This window comes from Engraulis encrasicolus, chromosome 14, assembly GCF_034702125.1.
Source record: "Engraulis encrasicolus isolate BLACKSEA-1 chromosome 14, IST_EnEncr_1.0, whole genome shotgun sequence".
Classification (NCBI taxonomy): Eukaryota; Metazoa; Chordata; class Actinopteri; order Clupeiformes; family Engraulidae; genus Engraulis; species Engraulis encrasicolus.
This window is the reverse complement of record NC_085870.1, coordinates 41,231,131-41,252,643: the sequence shown is the minus strand read 5'-3', so window position 1 is coordinate 41,252,643 and position 21,513 is coordinate 41,231,131. Positions and strand designations below refer to the sequence as shown.

The window sequence follows — 21,513 nt, the reverse complement described above, 5'->3', positions numbered from 1 at the left end:
TAGCCACAAGGGTTGCACGCGCAGGACGCACGGATGGCCAGCAGGAGGCTACCTGGTAATGTGAACAGTCTCTAGTCCTTCACAACAGCCGCCCCCAAACTGGTTACTGGTCCAGTTTGTCCTCATCTGAAGGACGCGAAGGGACGGGGATGGAGTCCAGGTCTGGAACGGCAGGCAGTGGGATGAGTCGGGCCACCGGCCTGATGTAGTGCCTGTCCTTGACGCTGATCTCTGCTGTCCGGATGCGGCCATCGGTTCCAGGGAGCACCTTGGTGATCCGGCCCACAGGCCAGAGGGCCCTGGGCAGCAGGGGGTCTACCACCAGGACGATGTCTCCAGGCTGATGAGCTGGCGTTTCCTTATGCCACTTAGCCCGGGTCTGAAGTGTTGGGAGGTAGTGGCGAATGAAATGCGCCCAGAACTGATCAGCAAGGATTTGAGAGTGCTTCCATCTCTTCCTGCTAAGGAGCTCCGACTCCTCATAAACGGCTTGGGGCAGGGACGGGTCTAGCCGCCCCATCAGCAACAAGTTTGGGGTTACAGGGTCTGTGTCCGCCACATCACTAGACACATATCCAAGGGGCTTGGAATTTAGGATTCCCTCCACTTCAATCAAGACAGTGCGCAACACCTCCTCTGGTATGGCGTGTGGTTGCACAGTGGCGTACAGGGCAGCTTTAACTGATCTTATTTCTCTCTCCCAAATGCCACCGAAGTGAGGTGCACTGGGGGGGTTGAACTTGAAGCTGATCTGGTGCTGTGACAACTGCTCTTTCAGGTCAGGATGCAATGCTTGGAAGGCTTCACGAAGCTCTCGATCTCCGCCCTTGAAATTTGTGCCCTGATCTGATAGAATTTCTGATGGCTTTCCTCTTCTGGCGATGAATCGACGCAAGGCCATCAGAAATGCGTCAGAGTCCATACTTGTCAGAACATCAATGTGGACTGCCTTTGTTGTCAAACATTTGAACAGTATTCCCCACCTTTTCTCTGAGCGCCGTCCAACTTTGATTGTGAACGGCCCGAAACAGTCAACTCCTGTGGAGTAAAAGGGGGGCTTGAACAAGCGCAGTCTGGCTTCAGGGAGGTCTGACATGAGGGGGACTTTGGGCTGAGCTCTCCACCGCTTGCATTCTGGACAGAACTGTTGATGCCGTTTAACAGCCTCGCGGCCGTGTAATATCCAGAATCTCCTCCTGAGCTCAGCAAAGAGGCGCTCTGTACCTGGGTGCCTTAGGTCTTCATCCACGTCATGCACAATTAGTCTTGTGATCTTATGTGCTGGATCTAGCACCACTGGATGGACCGTGTCTGGTTCCAGGTCTTGGCTGCGACGAAGACGGCCTCCAACTCTTATGAGTCCAGTAGCCTGGTCCAACTCTGGAGCAAGTGTGAGCAGCCGATTGGTAGATGTCAAGGGCTTACCAGCAGACAGGAGGGCGTACTCTTCTCCAAAGCTGTCCTGCTGTGCTCGTTGGAGCATTTCCATCTCTATTGCCCTATAGTCCTCTGCTGTTGGACTGCTTTGACCTGCGGCCGCCCCATGACGAGAAAGTGCAACCGCATGGATCAGATCTCTGAATGACGAGAACTTTTCTAGGTCAGGGAGGGTTGGAGGCGCAGTGGTGGTGACCAGACTACAGAACATCGTTTTCCGTGTCTCTGCTTCGTCGTCTGTTACAGCTGCTGAAGGCTTTGTGGGCCAATACTCAGGCGACTGTGACAGGAATGGTGGTCCATCCTTCCATCGGCCATCCTCCGCTATTTCCATCAAGGTCTTGCCACGAGTGATGTCATCTGCAGGGTTGTTGCTGGAATCGACATAGCGCCAAGAGCATTCACTTGTCAGTTCTTGGATCTCAGCCACTCTTGTGCCAACGAACACTTTAAACCTGCAAGACTCCGACTGGATCCAGGTCAGGACAGTTGTGGAGTCTGACCAAAGGGTGACATCATGGAGAGGCAAGGTGAGCTCCCTTCGGAGCAGAGTGGCTACTTGGGCTCCTGTCAGCGCTGCACAAAGCTCCAAGCGTGGCATGGACTGTTGCTTCTTGGGAGCTACTCTGGAACGTGCAGTGAGGAACGACATCTCCACATGTCCATCTGGACCCTCAGTGCGTAGGTAAGCAACGGCGCCATAGGCACGCTCAGAGGCATCACAGAAGATGTGAACTGTTCTGGTGCAAGCCTCTCTGTCCATCTGAGGACTCGCATAGCAGCGGGGCAGGGATATTTGAGGCAGTCGCTGTAATTCTTCCTGCCACTCTGTCCACATCAGCAGGGCGTCTTCAGGCAACGCTGGGTCATCCCAGTCCCTTGCTTTGCTCCACAGGCACTGGACTAAGACTTTAGCCCTTGTGGTGAAGGGAATGATGAAACCCAGCGGGTCGTAGAGGCTAGCTAGCACCCGATAGATGTTCCTCATGGTTGGTGCTTCGTGGCTCAGCAGACGACATTTATAGCCGAGGGTGTCCGAGTGGCAGAACCATCGTAGGCCCAGTGCTAGCTCCTGAGGATCAGTCTCGGTGTCGTTCAGCCACAACTCGTTGCTTTCTGACCTTAGGTCCTTGGGAAGGTGGCTGATGGTCTCAGGGGTGTTACTTGCCCACTGGCGCAGCTGGAATCCTCTCTTTGCCAGGAGGGACTGCAGTTTGTCCACCAGTGACTTAGCTTCGTCCACAGTTTGCACGCTTCGGAGGCAGTTGTCCACGTAGAAACATCTTTCCACAGCTACACGGACGTCTTCCTCAGGCTGGCTGTGGTCACTCACCTGTTTCAGCAGTGCAAATGTGGCGCAGCACGGGCTACACGTAGTCCCAAATGGAAGAACCTGCCATTCGTAGATGCTGAGGGGGGTGTCTTTCTGCAAGTCCCTCCACAGGAACCGGAGCAGTGCTTTGTCTTGGGGTAGCAACCTCACCTGGTGGAACATTCCCTTTATATCGCTACTGATAGCGATGGAATGCTCACGAAATCTCAGGAGCACACCGAGCAGGCTGGAAGTCAAGGTTGGGCCAGGGAGAAGCAGGTCATTCAGATTGGCTCCATTATGGGAAAAGGAGCAATTGCGGTTCTTCCCATTGTGAGCTACCATATGGTGAGGAATGAACCATGACTCACCATCCTTACTCAGCTCTTCTTCCTTGACCTTCACGATGTACCCTGCTTGTTCCAGCTTCTCTATCTCCTCGCGGTAGGCAGCTGCCCGCTTTGGGTCCTTTGCCAAGCGACGCTCTGTGTTACGCAGTAGGGGGATAACTGCCTCCTTTTGAGCTTGCAGCTTGGGCATATTGTTGACTCTCAGCAGCGGTGTGGCATAGCGCTGTGTCCCCTCCACGTGAACTCGCACAGTTTTCTGCTCCAGCAGGGCAATGGCCTCCTTATCCTGACGTGACCGAGTCACAAGCTTCTCGCTCCTGTATGGTAGAACGTCTAATTGCCAAAGCCTTTCAACATTCTGGAACAGCTCAGTGGAGGGTGAAAGGGTGGACACATGGAAACAATGGCTTGACTTGAGCTGCTGCTGAACTAACCTGGTTGGCCCCTGCAATGTCCACCCAAGCTTGGTGTTCACTGCAGCTGGTCCACCAGAGGGACCTAGTCGTACAGGCTCGATGGGGGTGATTAGCTCAGGGTAGTCTGACCCTATCAGGATGACTGGGTGGACCCGTTTGAGGTCTTCGATAGGCAGCCCTTTGAGGTGTCTGTACTTCTGTTGCAGTGCCTTCACAGGGTAAGAATGCTCTGCTAGGCCTAATGGCTCTGCTGTGAAGGCTCCACGTATCCGGAATACTTTGTTTGGCTGACAGACAGGGGATATGGAGAAGGATACTGAATGGCCCTGTATGACTTTCACTTCCTGGCGCACTGTTCTCAGGGCTAGGCCTTCTGGTATGCCGCGCAGCTTCAGTGTTCGCGCAGCTGTAGCGAGTAGAATCGTGCGCTCAGAGCCATCGTCCAATATGGCGTATGCCTCCATGCTTTCCTTTCCATTGCGCAGGATTACTTTGCTCACCTTCAGCATCACCGGACTGCCACCTGACCGTCGATCGAGGTAGAACACATCACTAGGCTTAGTGATTGCATTGCTGCTCTCATCAGAGGGTGGCCTAGCATTGACATCATGCAGAATCTCCAGATGCCTCCCTTTACACTTCTTGCAGGTGGTCTTGAGGCGACACTGTGAAGCTTGGTGGGCACGCCCACATCGCCAGCACTTCCTGTTTGTTGTTATCCAACTCCTCTTCTGTTCAGTGGTCAGCTGGCTGAAGTTGGAGCACTGACTCAGGTAATGCTGATCATTCGAACAGTAAGAACAGTAGGCCTGTCTCTCACCTTGCTTGCTGCTGGGTGCCGGGGGTTTCTCACTCACAGCTGCACTGACTTGCTGTTCGGCCCCATGGAGAACACTGGTGGCACGGTTGGACTTTGGCTCCCTTCGCTTCTCCTTCTTAGAGTCGTCAGCAGCCCCAATCACACTGAGTGTCTCGAACACCGTTTCCTGCATTTTCAGCTCGAAATCTAACCACTCAGCGAAATGGTGCAGGGTGGGAATGCGGATATTCTTAGGGTACAGGTAGCGCTTGAACTGTGCTCTCAGGTCTTGTGGCAGCTTCAGCAGCAATCTTGTCACGTGAGAGCCACACTGCATCTCGATCTGACCACTCTCACCTAACTGGTCAAGCATCCCATGTAAAGCCCGGACGCGAAGTGCAAACCTCTTGAACGCACTAGTATCATTAGCGCGGATATTGGCAGCATCCATCATTTCAGCGATATGTCGCAGGGCTAATTGGTGAGGCTGTCCATAGTGGTCAGTGAGGGATGTCATAGTGTCTGAATATGGCCTCTTGGAGTTGGTATAGGAATCTGCAATTAGCAGAGCTTCTTCAAATTTCAAATGATCCACCAATATTTGATATTTAAATCGCTCTGTTGCATCATCAGGCAATAGGTTATCCAGTGCAGTCTTCAGCCTATTGAACTCTCTGGGGTCAGGTTTCGTGAATTGGGGGATCTTAGGCTTCGGTCCACGGTACACCCGCTCTTGCTGGTTTTCTCTGGGGTGCTGGGCTTGACCTGAAGGCATAGGTTGTCCTGTGTGTGATGGCGCATTACTGACTGCATCCCATTCAGAACCTGGGTCTGGCTCACAGTATTCTGGCGTGACAGGTCGTCGGTGCTGTGGTGGCATTCCCATACTCCGCATGTGCTCTGTGAGCTCCTCTACCACATTACTGTAGTTCCTTGAGGGGTGCGTGGGCTGAGCAGGCCCAACAACTCGATGTGGGGGCGGAGGGGGGAAGTGTGGTTCCTCTTTCATAGCACCATTGGGCTCGGCAGGAGGCTGTGATGGAGGTAAGAGAGGCACCTCTGTCTTTTCCTCTTTAAGCGCGCCATCTTGTGCACCGGAGTACTGCGCCTGTAACGGTGGTGGAGGTGGTAATGTTAAGCTTATATTTCTTAAGAATGGTTGAGGGGGAGCAGAGTGGTCCACAGCAGGTGGGGGAGGAGGAGGAGGCAGCGTGTCGTATGGTTGAAGATGAACAGAGTGGTCCACAGCAGGTGGAGGAGGAGGGGGTGGCAGCATTTCGAATTCTGAAGCTCTGGTGTTTATTTGTTGCTGCATCTGAATAACTGTGTGATGTAGCTTCTGGTTATCCTCTTGCAGCTGCCTAAGCGCATCCAATATTGCAGATGTGGCCTCTGGGGCTGCTGCAGCAGGGTAAGCTGGAGTGCTCTGGTACAGTGGTCTGAATAGCCCAGGTCGGTTTGGACTTCTTGAGGCGGCACCGGCATAATCAGACTGCTGTGTGGGTAAGTAGAGAGCAAGAGGGTCCGTCTCGGCTGCCCTCTCCGCGCCTCTGTCTTGGACTCCAGCTACTCTGGGGGATGGAGGAGGATACTGACCATAATTTGGATGTTCAACATCGTAGTCATTGAACCACGCTGGTGGCCTCCTCTCACGCCTTGGCCTAACATCTGCTGGATGGCTGGGTTGATTGGTGTACATCATGGACTAATTTACACGGCAACTTCTCTTCCCGGGTTTCGGCACCATATGTTTTGATCGTTGATCCTAGTAAGTTTATCTGTAGGAGCCACCGTGGGGCATCTGATTAAAATGCAGACAATGATGTACAGGTCCAGAGTATTTATTGAAAGAATGGTGAAGTTCACAGTTGAGAGTTGTATTACTGAAGTTGTGACATTAGAGTTGTGGATGTTACTTTAGTCGTGTTGTGTTGTGATGATAAAGGTTGTGGTTTCTACAAGTAAAACAAATGCAACAGTGCCACTTAGAAACATAAGCATGGTGACTACAATATTAATGGCTAAGCAGCATGGCTAATCATACACTGACACACATGGAAAATAGCTAACCAAGCACCACTACATGAAATGACCAAATCTCCACTTAAATCTAGACATACACGTTATTACACTCATATGTTACACCGTTATAGACAACATATTATCAAATTAGGAACATAATCTCCGTCTAACACAGCAGGGAAAGTTACACATTATAAGTTAACTTAACCGCGGTAGCGCGGGACACGCGGTGCACGCTATGAACGCAACTGTCGGCAAATATGCGGTTATTAATAATGACATTCTACAAACGAACATTTAACTAAGTCCTACACAAACAAGAAATGCCAACACTTACGGTTTCTGAACACACAAACGGCACAAACAGTCCACAGAACCGAAGGGGTTCCTTTCAAATGTCTGCCTCCTCATCCACTGGTCTGCGCATACAACCCTCTGACTCGCACTCCAATTAACTGCACAAGTGTAGCCACAAGGGTTGCACGCGCAGGACGCACGGATGGCCAGCAGGAGGCTACCTGGTAATGTGAACAGTCTCTAGTCCTTCACAACACTACTTGTTTTTTTTTTATTTCTTTTAAGGCCCATCAAATATGTCAAGGGACAAAAGTCTTTTGGCTATAAACTTGTATGTTTTGCATTTTGTTCTAAATGCTAGGGATATGCTGCACTGTACCTTTGTTACAAATAAATAGGCTAGATTCTAAACTTCGAACGTCAAGTGGCACGCGCACGCATGCCCTTACGCAGGCGCCACTGGCACTTTACGCACAAACCTGTGTGTCCCTAGTGTTTCGGAAGTGTCTGGCATTTTCCTTCCACTTTTTAAGACATGCCGCGCGTCTATGTCGGCAGATTGAGTTATCATGTTCGGGAAAAGGATATCCAAAGGTTTTTCAGTGGCTATGGGAAACTTTTGGAAATTGACCTTAAAAACGGGTACGTTTGTAAGCTACGTAACCAGAGCTTACATGGCTGGTGGTTAGCACTGTCATGTCTCATTAGAAACACCAGAAGGAAGCTAGCCTTCGACTGTCCTACGCTGTTTGTGAATTTAGTCGGACCCTGAACAGTTTTGACTTGTACGGATATACTGTATTACAAACGGTTTCTAGCGCTATGGTTGCTTTGTTAACGATTCTACATTTGGTTTAGCACAAGATGGCGGACACGAAGCGCCTATGTTACATACACATTCGCAGATAGTTTGCCCTGCAACCGCTGATGTTGACTTCAATCATGTTAACTGTCACCGTGTCCCCTTTAACGTTACACCAAGAGGTCTCCAGTTTCGGGACTCCAGAGTGCTGGGGCAGAACCAGAGATCTCTCACCTTGCGCCAATTCCAAATGAAGTTGTTACAAAGTTGCAGAGACCGCTCTATAACCTATTGGGATTATTTTAGATCTGGGGTGTGGGCAATCCAATAGTAACTTTGGAGTTGACTACTCCTGTGCATGTTCAAAACAGCAATCACGAAAAATGTTACACAACCATAATAATGACAGGCACCCTCTGTGGCTTGGGTATAGAAAGATAATTCTTGGGGTAGTTCCATGCATTCAGAGACAAATGTTACTATATTGTAGTAGATAGTATCGCAACCTTTTTTTAACGTGAAGATGACTCTTTAGGTCTAATCTTACATTTTTACTCAATCAATTCTTAATAGTATTACATTTAAATTTGATTTGATTCTTACATGTTTGTAGTTGAAATATTAGTGAATAGCCCACCCCACTGCATGGCATCCCATGAAGTTTGAGATGACAATTGAAATTATAGCTGAAATATGTTCACCGATAGCCCCTGATCCATCAGTGGAACACTGTATTAGTCACTGAAAAAAACGTAACTACCATAGTAGTCCTACACTACCATGACAGTACACAGGGCCTGTAGTGGTCATTGCCACTCTGGTAACAGATAATTTATAACAAGGGCCATGTCTTACCGGGTTTACCATGTACTTGTTTCTATTTGAAGGGTTTATTTGCAAAAAGGTGTATCTCCATTTTGAGGAATGTTGGGAAATTAACTTTTTTGTATGGGAATTCCATTGAATTGCATTGCAAAATGCATTTCATATAGGTTAAAAAAGTATGTTCTCAAAATATTTGAATGGTAAGAATTCACACATAGGTGATATGACCTCTGGACAGCCATTTTCAATAATAAAATGCAAAAGTCAAAAAATGAAGATACACCGTTTTGCAAATAAACCCTTCATTTGTTTGTGTGTTTTTAACATTGTTTTTCAGATATGGCTTTGTGGAGTTCGAGGACAACCGTGATGCTGATGACGCTGTGTACGAGCTGAATGGGAAGGAGCTGTGTGGGGAGCGGGTGATCGTGGAGCACGCCCGGGGCCCCCGGCGCGACCGCGATGGATATGGTGGTGGGGGTTACTTTGGTGGTGGGCGCAGTGAGTACCTCTTCCAACCACACTCCACTTTTTAACACTTATTTCTATTTCCCTGCAATGACAGGTGATATGGCGTTCAGCAGAACTAATCATCCTTTTCTGTTGTTTGGCTTGTACAGGATCAGTATCATCAAGACGAAAAGATTATTTGAGTTACAATGATTTTGCATTTTATAGATGTCAGCTTCCTGCCTTTTTAAGTGATTAATGTGGAATCCTGAATTGATTGGTCTTTGAACTGTGTGCTACAGTATGCTTTTGTCTCATGTTCTGTACGGCTTTAGAAGACCTCAATCCTCAAATGTGAAGAACTGGGGCATTGATGGAGACTGGGGGGTTCATATTTGCTGTGGTTTACATTGCAGCTGGTGCGGCTTCTCCACTGAACTCCACACTCTAGTAGGCACAAATTGTTTCAGAGATGAGTTTCAGTGGAACCCAAACCAAAAGCATGCCTCCTGTTGGAAGCCCAGCTGCAGTGTAAAACAGGGGGCAATGTTATCCATGAATGAACTATATGTGCATATGCGTATATTTCTATAACACCATTTGAATTCAACATTTAACAGAGCCCTTGATGTTTCGGTTTGAAAGAGAGTCCTGTTGCGGCCTGTTGCGAGTCCGAGGCCATTGATGCTAAGATGACTGCCTGTCCCGTTTGGCCTTGGCTTTCACCTTTACAATGTGTGTGTGACCTATGACCCCCCCACTATGAATGACCCTTGGCTGACCTAACAGCAAGCCATGATGATGACAGCAGCCTTTTGCCAATAGTCCAGGGTGATGGTGAGGAAACCCATTGGTTTTTATGTTGAAAAGCGAAAAAAATATTTATTGGAGAGGTGGTTAAAGCCAAAAGAAAAGAAAAACAAACAAACAAAAAATGTCCTCCGTGTTAGATTGCTTTGCTTAAAAAGCAATTGACAGTGGTTCTCATGTAAGACTTCTTTATTTGTGTGTTTTTTTCTTCCTTTTTCCCTTTTTTGTATGTTGGCAGTATCATTTTATCTTAATCTTTTTATTTAAAGTCTGTAGCAATTATGAGGTGGGAGAGGATACAGAAACTCCCGCCCTGCCCTGACAGTTGGGCATAAATCAACAAATGTGATATGGCATGTGAGCAAAATTCAGACAATACAAGAAGTTCCTTGAAAAGTTTATGCAGAGGCACTTAAAACAACTTTATAACTTCAATCAAGTCCACCATGTTGGGATAACCATGGTCTTAACAAAAAAGTATTCTGCCATGATGAAACTGGTGAGACGAGCAAAAAGAAAGTGGCCTTTCACTTAAGTGTTCCTTTATGTCCTATGCTGATTTCCTCTTTGGTGACCACAAATGACACAATCAGGGATCTCGGCTCCATGTGCCTCCTCTTATACTCTGTGTCTGGGTTGTTGTTTAAAGGCAGCGGTTACAGCAGCAGCAGCAGCAGCAGGAGCCGCACTGGGAGAGACAAGTATGGGCCTCCCGTCCGCACAGAGTACCGCCTCATCGTAGAGAACCTGTCCAGTCGCTGCAGCTGGCAGGACCTGAAGGTATGTACAATGCAGGACATTAACATTAACCCACATTAACATTAACATTAGCATTAACCCACATTAACCTGACTCTAGGCAGATGATTGTGGTTCCGCCTTGCTCCATAACAGTAATGAATCCACTGCTTCACTGGGCCAGTGATGGCCAACCTAACTTTGGACCCCAAAATGTTGGAGTTGTAAGCAACTGGACTACTCTTTAGAACTTGAAACTCATCTGCAATGCAGTCACATGTTGAAGGAAACTGAATTGTGGTCATAATCGTGTACAGCACAGAGAAGAACAATTGAATAAATAAGTACCAGTGGAAATAAGTGAAGGAATGGCTTGAACAAAACAGAATTCAGTTCCAGTTAGAGTCCTTGTAAGGACATTCCAAAAGCAACACGAGCTATGACAGACATGAGCTGAACCTCTTCCTGTGATGTGACAGGACTTCATGCGTCAAGCTGGAGAGGTGACATACGCGGACGCCCATAAGGAGCGCACCAACGAGGGCGTGATCGAGTTCCGCTCCCACTCGGACATGAAGCGCGCCCTGGACAAGCTCGACGGCACTGACATCAACGGCCGCAAGATCCGGCTGGTGGAGGACCGGCCGCGCCGGCGACGCTCCGACTCCAGAAGCAGGTCCAGGTAACATGCAACAACATGCTGCAACGGCTGTACATTACTGTTACTTCAGGAAGTTACTTCAAACTCACTGATAACTCACTGAATAACACTGTACTCTAACCTGTTGTGAGTATAGGGATATATTTTTTGAAAGTCCCTGAGAATAGAAGTCTTGTTTGTAATGTTACTCAAGTTGACTGACTCTCTCTCTCTCTCTCTCTCTCTCTCTCTCTCTCTCTCTCTCTCTCTCTCTCTCTCTCTCTCTCTCTCTCTCTGCATCTCTCTGCATCTCTCTGTCAGGTCTCGCAGCCGTAGACGCTCCCGGAGCAGAAGCCGCAGAAGCAAGAGCTCTCGTAGCAACTCCAGATCACGCTCCAGGTGAGGACCTTTTGACATGATAATGATGCCATGTCCTTTGTGTACGAGAGCTGAGGGTCCCTCTTCATTTTTGTCTCCCCTCATGTATTAGTCGACAGGGAAATAAACAAATGTCTGTGCATTCTGCCAATATATGCCAAGCATAAGGCGAGTGTCAACCAAGGAATGGCCTCAGTAATCCGTTCATGTAGTTACTGAACTGGGACAAGTGACCCAATGAAACATTCCCTTCTCTCCTTTTTGGTAATCTGTTCCTTTGTTCTCTGCAGGTCCAGATCCCAGAGCAAGAGGCACTCCAAGTCCAAGAGAAAATCCCGCTCCAAGTCTCCCGCCGCCAGCAAGTCCCGATCCCAGACCGGGAAGTCTCGTTCCCGCTCCGACAAATCCCGCTCGCGCTCCGACGCCCGCAAGTCCCGTTCCAAGTCCCGCTCCAAACCCAAGTCGGAGCAGCAGGATTCCCACCAGGGTCGCTCCAAGGAGAAGTCGCTGGACAAGAAGTCTCGTAGCCACTCTGCATCCCCCGTGGAGAACGGAGACGAGGAGAGAGCCAAATCGGCCTCCCGCTCCCCCTCCCCACGAGACAGTCTCCACGACTCACCAGCCAAGCACTCTGGCTCACAGTCACCATCAGGTTCTTGCTCCCACTCCCGCTCCAGGTCTGAGTCAGATGATTAAAAAATCCAGTGCGCGCTCCATAGGGCAGTAGGCTATTCCAGGAGGGGTTAGTCACTTACGCCAGTGTGTTAAGGGTGCTTACATAGTCGACGTTGCATAATTGCGAGCTAAGCATGTGTAGAACATGTTAACGTGCGAGACGCAGTGAAGATGCATAATAACGCAAAGCGAGTATCGAAAATTCAGTGGACATCAAGCATAGTGAGGCGTAGCCTAGCGGCACGTGTATGCATCAGGATGTGTCCACTACATATGTAAGCCACCTCACACTGAGCAAGTTGTAACTCTGCTAATAGAAGACGCCTGTGACTTTGTTTTGATTGATGGATAAACCTGCAAGTGTCTTCTATTAGAAGTTTACCTTAGCAGCGTTGGTAACTAAACCACCTTTCTGGAATATGTCTCAGAAGGTATTCAGGTATTTGCTGGTTGTATGCAGTACGCTTTTACCCCTCATGGTAAAAGATGCTGTAAAACTCTTCATTGCCATATGCACATAATCATGGTGTTTTGATCATTTTATGAAAATTAAAAATTGCAGATTGGTTTGATTTTGGATCAGGTATTTGTTTACTTTGAATGAAAGGCTTGTTTAGTGTTTATGGGTCAATACATTGGAGCAGCGTGAGATACTACTTGTTTGGCTGTTTAGTTTACATGTTACCCTTTAAACTTTCTCCTTCCAGGCAAAGTTTTTCTTCTCACTTTGCCAATTTGTTATTGTAATATTTCATCAGTGTTCCATTGTATGTCTTGTATGTTCAGTTGGGGCCTCGGAGAACCAGTGATAAAATCTTCCCCTGTCACGTAAAGCGCAACGAAAGCAAGGTAGCTCTGTTTTCCTTGTTTTTTAGAGATCACGTGTATTTACTTTTTTGTTGAAGGAGATCTCTAGCTATAATCTTATGTCTATGGTGACAGTATTTTTTCTGAATGTCAATTGCTGTGTCCTTGAAACGGAAATGTGAGAGGTTTTGCAGTGAATGTTTTGTTCCTTTGGTTTGCGTTTTTGGTTTGCGTTTTTGGAAATATTTAAGCTGGAATAAACATTATTTCACTGTGCACCACGTCCTGTAGTGCTATTTTTTTCCAACAGGTGTCACTGTGGCTTACCAATGAATGACTACTTCCAATGTTATAATAGGCCTTTTAAACACCCTTATCCATGCCAAATTGTTACATTTTTGTCCTGGTGGATTTTTTTTACGTTTTGATACATATACGACATTCATTTAGTGGTTACACAAATATGAATAATTGGAAGTTCTTTGTGTTCATTATGACACTTGGGTATTCTGTTAGAGGCGGAGTTTGTGTGTCCTCCAGGGCAAGTGAGCAAAGGGACTGGACGGGCACATGTTGAAGTCATTTCATCAGGTCCAAGTCTTGTGATGACACGGACATCCCTGGATGCTTTTGATGCCAAGCAGTCGGTTTCAAAAGCCACATTATTTCTTTATGACCTCCACACTCGCATAAGGCTTGGACAGACATCTAACAGTGGATGAAACTGCTGTGGAACTGCTAGTGTCTCATCTGAAAAACTCACTAGGAAACGCACCTGCCACAAAAGGTGAGTAGTATGTCCTTCAGTCTTATTTTCGCAATCACATAAAAAGCAAAATGTGATGATTGGAAGGAACCTCCAGAAATGTAGGTAACAGCAGAATATCTGGGCAATGGGCAACAGCTCTTTTGTGGCGAATACAACATGGAGGTTAGGGTTACTGTATGGTAAGTGGATTGCTGCCAAGTTGACACCACTTTTCCTTGTGTGTATTTCCTTGTATTTAATTATGTTTCCCCATCGTGACACCTTGTGTTCTGCCATGCGTGATTCTTTGTTGAGCCAAACACACAGCTCACCTGTGGGTGTCAACAGTAGGCCCCAGATAATAGCAAGTCTGTTACTGCCACATCTTCCCTCTCTCTTCATTTAACTCTTGATGCAGTTTTCCCTTGCTTTCTGTCATTACTGCCGACAAATCAGTGGTGGATGGGCTCAGCTCCAAACATTTATTCTGGGTGCGTATAGTAAGAGTAACTGGATAAACTGTTTCCCTCATTTTTCATGGTGATGTATCTGTCTGTATCTATCACTACTTTTGTGGATATTCTACTTTTGTTGGGGCTTGTGTACTGTGGCTACTTCTGTATAGGCCTATACTATACAGTTCATTTAAATGACATGTTGCCTGCTGCTAGTCACACTGCAACTAAACATGCCTTGGACATGCTATTGAAAATGATTAAAAACTATTACCGCCGACAAATGCAGGCTCCTTTCCTGACATTACATTCAATGTCATCTGAATGGGCCCCCCAACCAATAGCATACATACACTATAATGTAATGGGCACCCAATTCTAGGCCCCATCTCTCGTTAGGCACTGGGTAACTGAACACCCCCCCCCCCCCCCCACCCCTGCTTCCCTGACCTGATGTGATATTTTGATTTTTGTCAGTTCACTTCATTTATGTTCAGGTTTGTCTCCATGCGTGCGTTCAAAGTACACCACCCTCATTATTATGACTGCCTACATGCTGGTCTGCTGTTTTCATGTGCTGTTTGAAATGTGTTGACGATACACTTTATTGTCCTAGAGCCCAGACGTAAAGCAGCTGCTAGAGATACAAGCAACAGAAAGCTATATAAATGGCCCACTGTAATGTGGTAAGTAAAGTGTTTTTGGTTCCTCCATTGCATTTGCAACAGAAGGCCGTTTGATTTGAGAAATACAATCATTTGAATTTGACATTTACATAAATTTTGCTTTCTGTCTCAACAGATGCATTCATCTTCCTCAAATGAAGTTAACTTGGGCCCCTCGCACAATCCACAGTGAGTAGCCTACTGTGCATGATTTGTCTGTTGAACAAGACAGTGCTTTTGAACCCACACCAAGATTTTAAATGTAAAAAAAAAACCCTCTCAAAACTTGTGGGAGTCATTGACTTTTTTGTTTAAAGTAGCAAATGTCAGATTGTACAATCACAGATATTGCACTCTTGTATCATGTACATAAATTCATAATTCATAATTAGAATGTACAAGCAATTGTACCACCCTAAAATATGCTAGTATGAAAAAAAGTCAATGACCTATGTATGAGTGCTTTGGTAGCAAAAATGAGAATTCTATAACATATAGACATATAAACATACTTTAGTTGTGAGTTAATATATATTTCAAAATTTGAGACACATTGTTAAAGTTAGCAGTATTGCCCTACTCAGTGATACCAGAGTGATGTCTCTGTTTTGGTATTGTCTGCAACACATTCAGTCCACCATATAGGAAGCAAGGACAGGACATCACAACAAGTCTTGTTTCTGTTATCAACATGAGTGTTCTTATAAGCCCTTGAGTGGACACAGGGTAGAAGAAATAGCACTTTTTTTGTTATGATAATTTTCTAAATGCTTGAAACACACAGTGGAGAGCCTGCTGGTAGTAATACGCGGCTACTGTATTTATGCTGCTTTGAATAGAGCTGTGTTAATCACCGTCAAGAAAAATGAAAACTATTTTCTCAAATGAGATTTCAAATATTGGATGACTTGGATGAAATGTTACATTTGTCTGCCATCAATTATCACACCAGAAAGAGTTGCAGTGAAGCAGTATTCCTTACAACACAAAAAAATAATAAATGCATGTCATGTTTTGTGTGATTTTCTCTCATTCGTAGTGCCAAACCCACTGACTTTGACTTTTTGGCCGTGATTGGAAAGGGCACATTTGGGAAGGTAGGCTGCTCACAAAAGCCTAGTTGTAAAGTTATGTTTAGCAATGCAGCTGAACTTATTCTCATTTATTGTCGTCGTTGATTATTCTGAAGGTGCTGCTTGCCAAAGCCAAGATTGACAACAAGTTCTACGCTGTCAAAGTCCTGCAAAAGAAAGTTATACTGAAGAAGAAAGAGGTTGGAGAAATACTTTTCAAGTAACCTGTAACCTGTATTATTATTATCTACACTATGATACGGTGTGCCTCACAAGATTACATTTTGACATGCGACACGACTTCATGGCTCTATCAATTGCCAACCCTTTGATACATATATTTATTTTCTAAACTGAGTTTAATAAAGATTGTTGGTGAAACAGGTGTCAAGTAACCAACTAAAAAAAAACAATTATCCATATATATATATATATATATATATATATAGTATATATATATCTGTGTGTGTACAGTATATGTATCCATATATATATATATATATATATTGTATGTCTCATTAAATTGCATTTTGATGAACGATAGTTTCATCAACTGAGAACATTTTTTAATCAAATATTTTCTTGTTCTAAATTGACTTTCAGCAAAGGAATATCATGGCAGAGAGGAATGTCCTGCTGAAGAGTCTGTCACATCCCTTCCTCGTGGGCCTCCACTACTCATTCCAAACGCCAGAGAAGCTCTACTTCGTCCTGGACTATGTCAATGGAGGAGAGGTAAGGAGTTGAGAAAGCAAAGGATTGCTGAAATCGGGTGGTAGTGCTCAGGGCTGAGCTGGGGGAGAAATGGGGCCGGGCACTTTTGGTTTAATGGGGCCCCCTCATCATTAGCAGCACAGAACAGACTCCCGGGAATTGCCCACTATGCCAGATGGGCCAGTCCAGCCCTGGTAGTGCTCTTACAAGGACAGTAGGGCAGAGCTCACTGTTTTCTGGACCTTTGTAACAATTTCAGAAAGTCCAAAGAGTTAAGCTGTAAGCTACTGGACTGCATTTCGGTGAGCTTGAAGGAACTTCTTCAAGCTCAAAAAAGAATTCCTATTACTGCTAAAGTCTCTGATAACATGACCTGGGTGAATGAGAATCTTAAGACATTTGACAGTTGCAGAAAGTCACCATTATGATCAGGGTGCCCCTGTGTCTTTTTTTCCCGTTTGGCAGCTTTTTTATCACCTTCAGAAGGAGCAGACCTTCGGGGAGCCCAGAGCGCGTTTTTACACGGCGGAGGTGGCCAGTGCTATTGGCTATTTACACTCCCTCAACATTGTTTACAGGTCAGCTCTTGCTGTTGATGGGTCATTCACACCACCCCAACAATGTTAACAAGTCACTCATAGTAAACACAACACTGCTCCTCTTCTTACTCTGGTGTTCCCAAGATCACCTCCCCAGACGGCCCTGTGTGTCTGGACAATAGTGACCTCTGTGATGGTACTGTGTCTCACGCATGTCTTCTTTTTTTTTCTCCTTGACTTTCTCAGAGACCTCAAGCCCGAAAATATATTATTAGACTTTGAGGTAGGACTACACTGATGAACAACATGCAGAATCAGTTTCATTGACGATCAACAAATAGTTGGGCTGTGTTTTGCAAATAAACTCAATGTCTGTGGTGTTTTTTGCCCTAATAATCCTGTATTTTAACAGGGCCACGTGGTACTGACGGACTTTGGGCTGTGTAAAGAAGGAATAGACACAGACGCCACCACATCCACCTTCTGTGGAACCCCAGAGGTAAGTCAACGCCACCGGCTGCTTCAGTCAGAATTGTAATAATGGATGTAATTAGAAGTTAGAATTAATAGACCATTCCGGAGGGACTGAGTCAAGAAAATGAAGTTATAATGAAGTTATTATAGTTTGTAATATACTTTGTATCTTATTCTTCAAAGTGACAGAGAGACCAGACTTCGAACTCAAAAACGGGTCTTAATGGACTTTAAAATTTAAGTTTCAATCGAAGGATTACTGAAACTCTGGAATAGTTGTTATTGCCCTTGGGTGCGTGTCCAATAAAAGTCAGCAGATAGGGTGGACAAAAGACAGCACTCTCTTGTTTGCTCTCTTTATTAAAGCAATTAATGTGCCATGTCCAGGTTACACAGATGTGTTTCAGACGAAAGCCGTAGAGTAGAGTAGAGTAGAGTAGAGTAGAGTAGAGTAGAGTAGAGTAGAGTAGAGTAACTTTATTGATCCTGGGGGGAAATTAAGGTGTCAAGTATCTTACATAAATACACATACAGTGCCCTCCATAATTATTGGCACCCCTGGTTAAGATGTGTTTTTTAGCTTCCAATTATTTTATTTTTTTTCTAAATAATATGGGACCTTAATGGAAAAAAGAGAAAAATCCAACCTTCAATACAAGTGCATTTATTCAGTGGGGAAAAAATCCCACATAAAGAAATAATTATTTGACATCAAATAATGTGTGTCACAATTATTAGCACCCCTGGTGTTAATATTTTGTACAACCCCCTTTTGCCAACAAAACAGCACCTAATCTTCTCCTATAATGTTTCACAAGATGGGAAAAGACAGAAAGAGGGATCTTCAGCCATTCCTCTTTGCAGAATCTCTCTAAATCATCCAGAGACCTGGGTCCTCTCCTCTGTACTCTCCTCTTCAGCTCACCCCACAGGTTCTCAATGGGGTTGAGGTCAGGGGACTGAGATGGCCATGGGAGGAGCATGATTTTGTGTCTGGTGAACCATTTCTGTGTAGATTTGGCCATATGTTTAGGGTCATTGTCTTGCTGAAAGACCCAGTGACGACCCAGCTTCAGCTTTCGGGCAGAGGGCAACAGATTTTGATTTAAAATGTCCTGGTATTTCAAAGCATTCATGATGCCATGCACCCTAACAAGGTTCCCAGGGCCTTTGGAAGCGAAACAGCCCCACAGCATCACTGACCCACCCCCATACTTCACAGTGGGTATGAGGTGCTTTTCAGCATGCGCATCTTTCGTGGTACGCCAGACCCACTTAGAGTGTTTGTTGCCAAAAAGCTCAATCTTGGTCTCATCTGAACAAAGCACACGGTCCCAGTTGAAGCCCCAATACCGTTTGGCGAACTCCAGACGCTTGCGTTTATGATTGGGAGGCATGCACGGAGAAAACCTTTCCTCACTCACAAACAGCTTGTTGGCGTGTAGACAGCGCCTGATGGTTGGTTTGGAGACTTTGTGACCCCAGGATGCTACCATTTGTTGTAATTCTGTAACAGTGAGCTTTGGAGATCTTTTGATTTCTCTTACCATCCTCCTCACTGTGTGTGGTGGCAAAATAAACTTGGGTCCTCGTCCAGGCTTGTTTACCACTGTTCCAGTTGTTTTTAACTTCTTAATTATTCCTCCACAGTGGATATGGGCAGCTGCAGTTGAGTGGTAATCTTCTTATAGCCTCTGCCTGACCTGTGAAGGTCGACGCACATCTGCCTCACTTGTATGCTGTGTTCCTTTGTCTTTCCCATGTTTAAGAGTGGATAAGAGAAATGGCCTCTGTGTCACGTCATATTTATACCCCAGGGAAACAGGAAGTGATGAATTACTAATTAAATGTTCCTACATACTCTGGTAAACTTTGTAAACTACTGTAGAAATGACAGAAATGCTTCAATTATATTTATTTCCTGGGAATTGTTAAGGGTGCCAATAATTGTGGAACAGGTGATTTAATGAAAAATAATTATTTTTTAGTCAGGGATTTTTTTATTTTCTTACAATTCATTTGAGTTGAAGGCTACATTTTCCTACAATTTTCAGTGTGACAGTATTCTTCTGCAATAAACACTGAATTTATTTTAAGGCTTTTAACACATCTCAACCAGGGGTGCCAATAATTATGGAGGGCACTGTAATCCCCACATGGACATGGATATTTCAAGACACATGTAACACGGGTAATAGTCAGGGAGGGGAAAAAATAATGTTATTTTATTTTTCTTCAACCCCTTTTGAAACAGTACTTGGCACCAGAGGTGTTGAAGAAGCAGCCGTACGACAGAACAGTAGATTGGTGGGGCCTGGGAGCCGTCTTGTACGAGATGGTCTATGGATTGGTATGACTCTCTTCTAAAGGTTTTTACTGTATGCCAATGTTTTGGCTGAATGACGCAACTCCCTATACTGTAGTTATACCGTATTTACCGGTAGTTAATGATCTATGCAAATTGACAATATATTGCCGTTACATAAGGAGAACCCAAGTGCCTTGGTTCTCATCAGTGTAGGGGCTCTAAAACTTGGTCCAGGAAGTATCCTTACGCCCTGAAGAAGGCCATAAGGGCCGAAACGCGTAGGCATTGTAGCCAAATAAAAAAGTAAAAAAATTGCAACCTTGAGTGCCTCAGCATCTGTCTTCCTGGACCAAATAAAATATGTTTGTTGCATTCAAATGTCTTTGTATATTATTGCAGACCACATTGGAACTTCAACATATTTCATTTGTATCATATTCCTTTGTCCCGCTATGTAATGCGTCTATTCCTTGTACCACTACTGTTACTGCAGCCCCCTTTCTACAGCAGTGATGTGGCACAGATGTATGATGGCATCCTCCACCGCCCTCTGAGCCTGTCGGGAGGGAGCACTGTGCTTTGTGACCTGCTACAGGGCCTGCTGGAGAAAGAGCCACAACGCCGCATTGGTGCCATTGCTGACTTTGTGAGTGTGTGTGTGTGTGTGTGTGTGTGTGTGTGTGTGTGTGAGAGAGAGAGAGAGAGAGAGAGAGAGAGAGAGAGAGAGAGAGAGAGAGAGAGAGAGAGAGAGAGAGAAATAGAGAGAAATAGAGAGGTGTGTGTGTGTGTGTGTGTTTTCTTGGTTTTTCAAATCTGCTCAGACACTGGACCTACACGCATTTTGAATTAAGTGAGCACCTAATGAATGCCATTGAAATACAGTGCTGTTAATATGTTTTTTATTGTTTATTTGTTTTTTAAAGCTGGAAGTGAAGAGCCATGCATTTTTCACTTGCATAAACTGGGATGACCTGTACCACAGAAAAGTCCAGCCTCCATTTAACCCTAATGTGGTGAGCATAAGCAAAAATCCTTCAAAACACAAGTTATGTTTTGTCTTCTTCTGCCATTGTTTTCTTTAATGTTTTTAATGTTTTCTTCGTTACCCAGAGAGGTCCAGCAGACATGCAGCATATCGACCCAGAGTTCACCAATGAGATGGTGTCCGGATCTGTGGGCTGCACGCCAGAGTTCGCCTCAAGCCTGGCTACCAGCAGCGCCAATGCATTCAATGGATTCTCATACGTTTCCACAGAAGATTATCTCTAAGACTAAATAATACTGTATATATGTCTAAATAGCTCTTATTCTGTAATGTACAATCTTGTATTTGACTTTATCCGGCCTTTACACCGACCTACCACGCCAACCTACTTTCAGTTAAACAGAGGGTGCTTTTAATAGGTCTAGGCCTACATTGTAAATTATTCATGCCTAGCCTCAGTAAGGTTGGTATTCATCAAGTCTGCTCCATTTATGCTTATAGCTTTCAGTTGGATAGCCTGATAATAAAGTGCTTAATTCTACTTTGTTGACAATCAATAAATTACATGCCACGTCAGATGCCACATAGGTATCATTAGTGTTTGTCTGTTCTCAGTTTGAGTAGGCTACTATTTCTCCTGTAGGCCCATCTTTTTTGATTGTAAATAAGCTTTTTGAGTCTGACTCTGAGAATGACATGTGAAATAAAATAATTGATGATACAAAATATTTTTTATTTCACTGAGAAAATGAGCAGTATTTTGTAGAAAGAATTTATTTTGGCAAAAACTGTCAT

General features: G+C 45.2%; 2 protein-coding genes across 2 annotated transcripts; both read left to right on the top strand.

Moving 5' to 3' along the window:
* The first annotated feature begins 7,094 nt into the window (after positions 1–7,094).
* On the top strand, positions 7,095–13,035 carry srsf6b (serine and arginine rich splicing factor 6b). The gene is made up of 6 exons (XM_063215769.1): positions 7,095–7,275; positions 8,598–8,761; positions 10,170–10,300; positions 10,737–10,939; positions 11,219–11,296; positions 11,566–13,035. The coding sequence occupies exons 1-6, from the start codon at positions 7,169–7,171 to the stop codon at positions 11,969–11,971; spliced, it is 1,089 nt and encodes a 362-aa protein (XP_063071839.1). The 5' UTR covers positions 7,095–7,168; the 3' UTR covers positions 11,972–13,035.
* A 99-nt stretch (positions 13,036–13,134) lies between these two features.
* LOC134462646 (serine/threonine-protein kinase Sgk2-like) lies at positions 13,135–21,381 on the top strand. Its single transcript, XM_063215770.1, has 13 exons — positions 13,135–13,544; positions 14,577–14,646; positions 14,762–14,814; positions 15,665–15,722; positions 15,815–15,898; positions 16,302–16,433; positions 16,878–16,990; positions 17,198–17,234; positions 17,364–17,450; positions 19,680–19,775; positions 20,227–20,379; positions 20,657–20,746; positions 20,844–21,381. Exons 2-13 carry the CDS (start codon positions 14,629–14,631, stop codon positions 21,000–21,002), a joined length of 1,080 nt encoding a protein of 359 aa, XP_063071840.1. The 5' UTR covers positions 13,135–13,544; positions 14,577–14,628; the 3' UTR covers positions 21,003–21,381.
* The last annotated feature ends 132 nt before the right edge of the window (positions 21,382–21,513 follow it).

What these genes read in the sequence shown, in the direction of transcription:
- srsf6b (XM_063215769.1), top strand. Translation starts at nt 7,169, where the DNA reads ATGCCGCGCGTCTATGTCGGCAGATTGAGTTATCATGTTCGGGAAAAG. An exon ending in GCAGCTGGCAGGACCTGAAG is followed by an intron (nt 10,301 to 10,736) that starts GTATGTACAATG and finishes GTGATGTGACAG; the next exon opens with GACTTCATGCGTCAAGCTGG. An exon ending in AACTCCAGATCACGCTCCAG is followed by an intron (nt 11,297 to 11,565) that starts GTGAGGACCTTT and finishes TGTTCTCTGCAG; the next exon opens with GTCCAGATCCCAGAGCAAGA.
- LOC134462646 (XM_063215770.1), top strand. An exon ending in TTATACTGAAGAAGAAAGAG is followed by an intron (nt 15,899 to 16,301) that starts GTTGGAGAAATA and finishes ATTGACTTTCAG; the next exon opens with CAAAGGAATATCATGGCAGA. An exon ending in TCCCTCAACATTGTTTACAG is followed by an intron (nt 16,991 to 17,197) that starts GTCAGCTCTTGC and finishes TGACTTTCTCAG; the next exon opens with AGACCTCAAGCCCGAAAATA.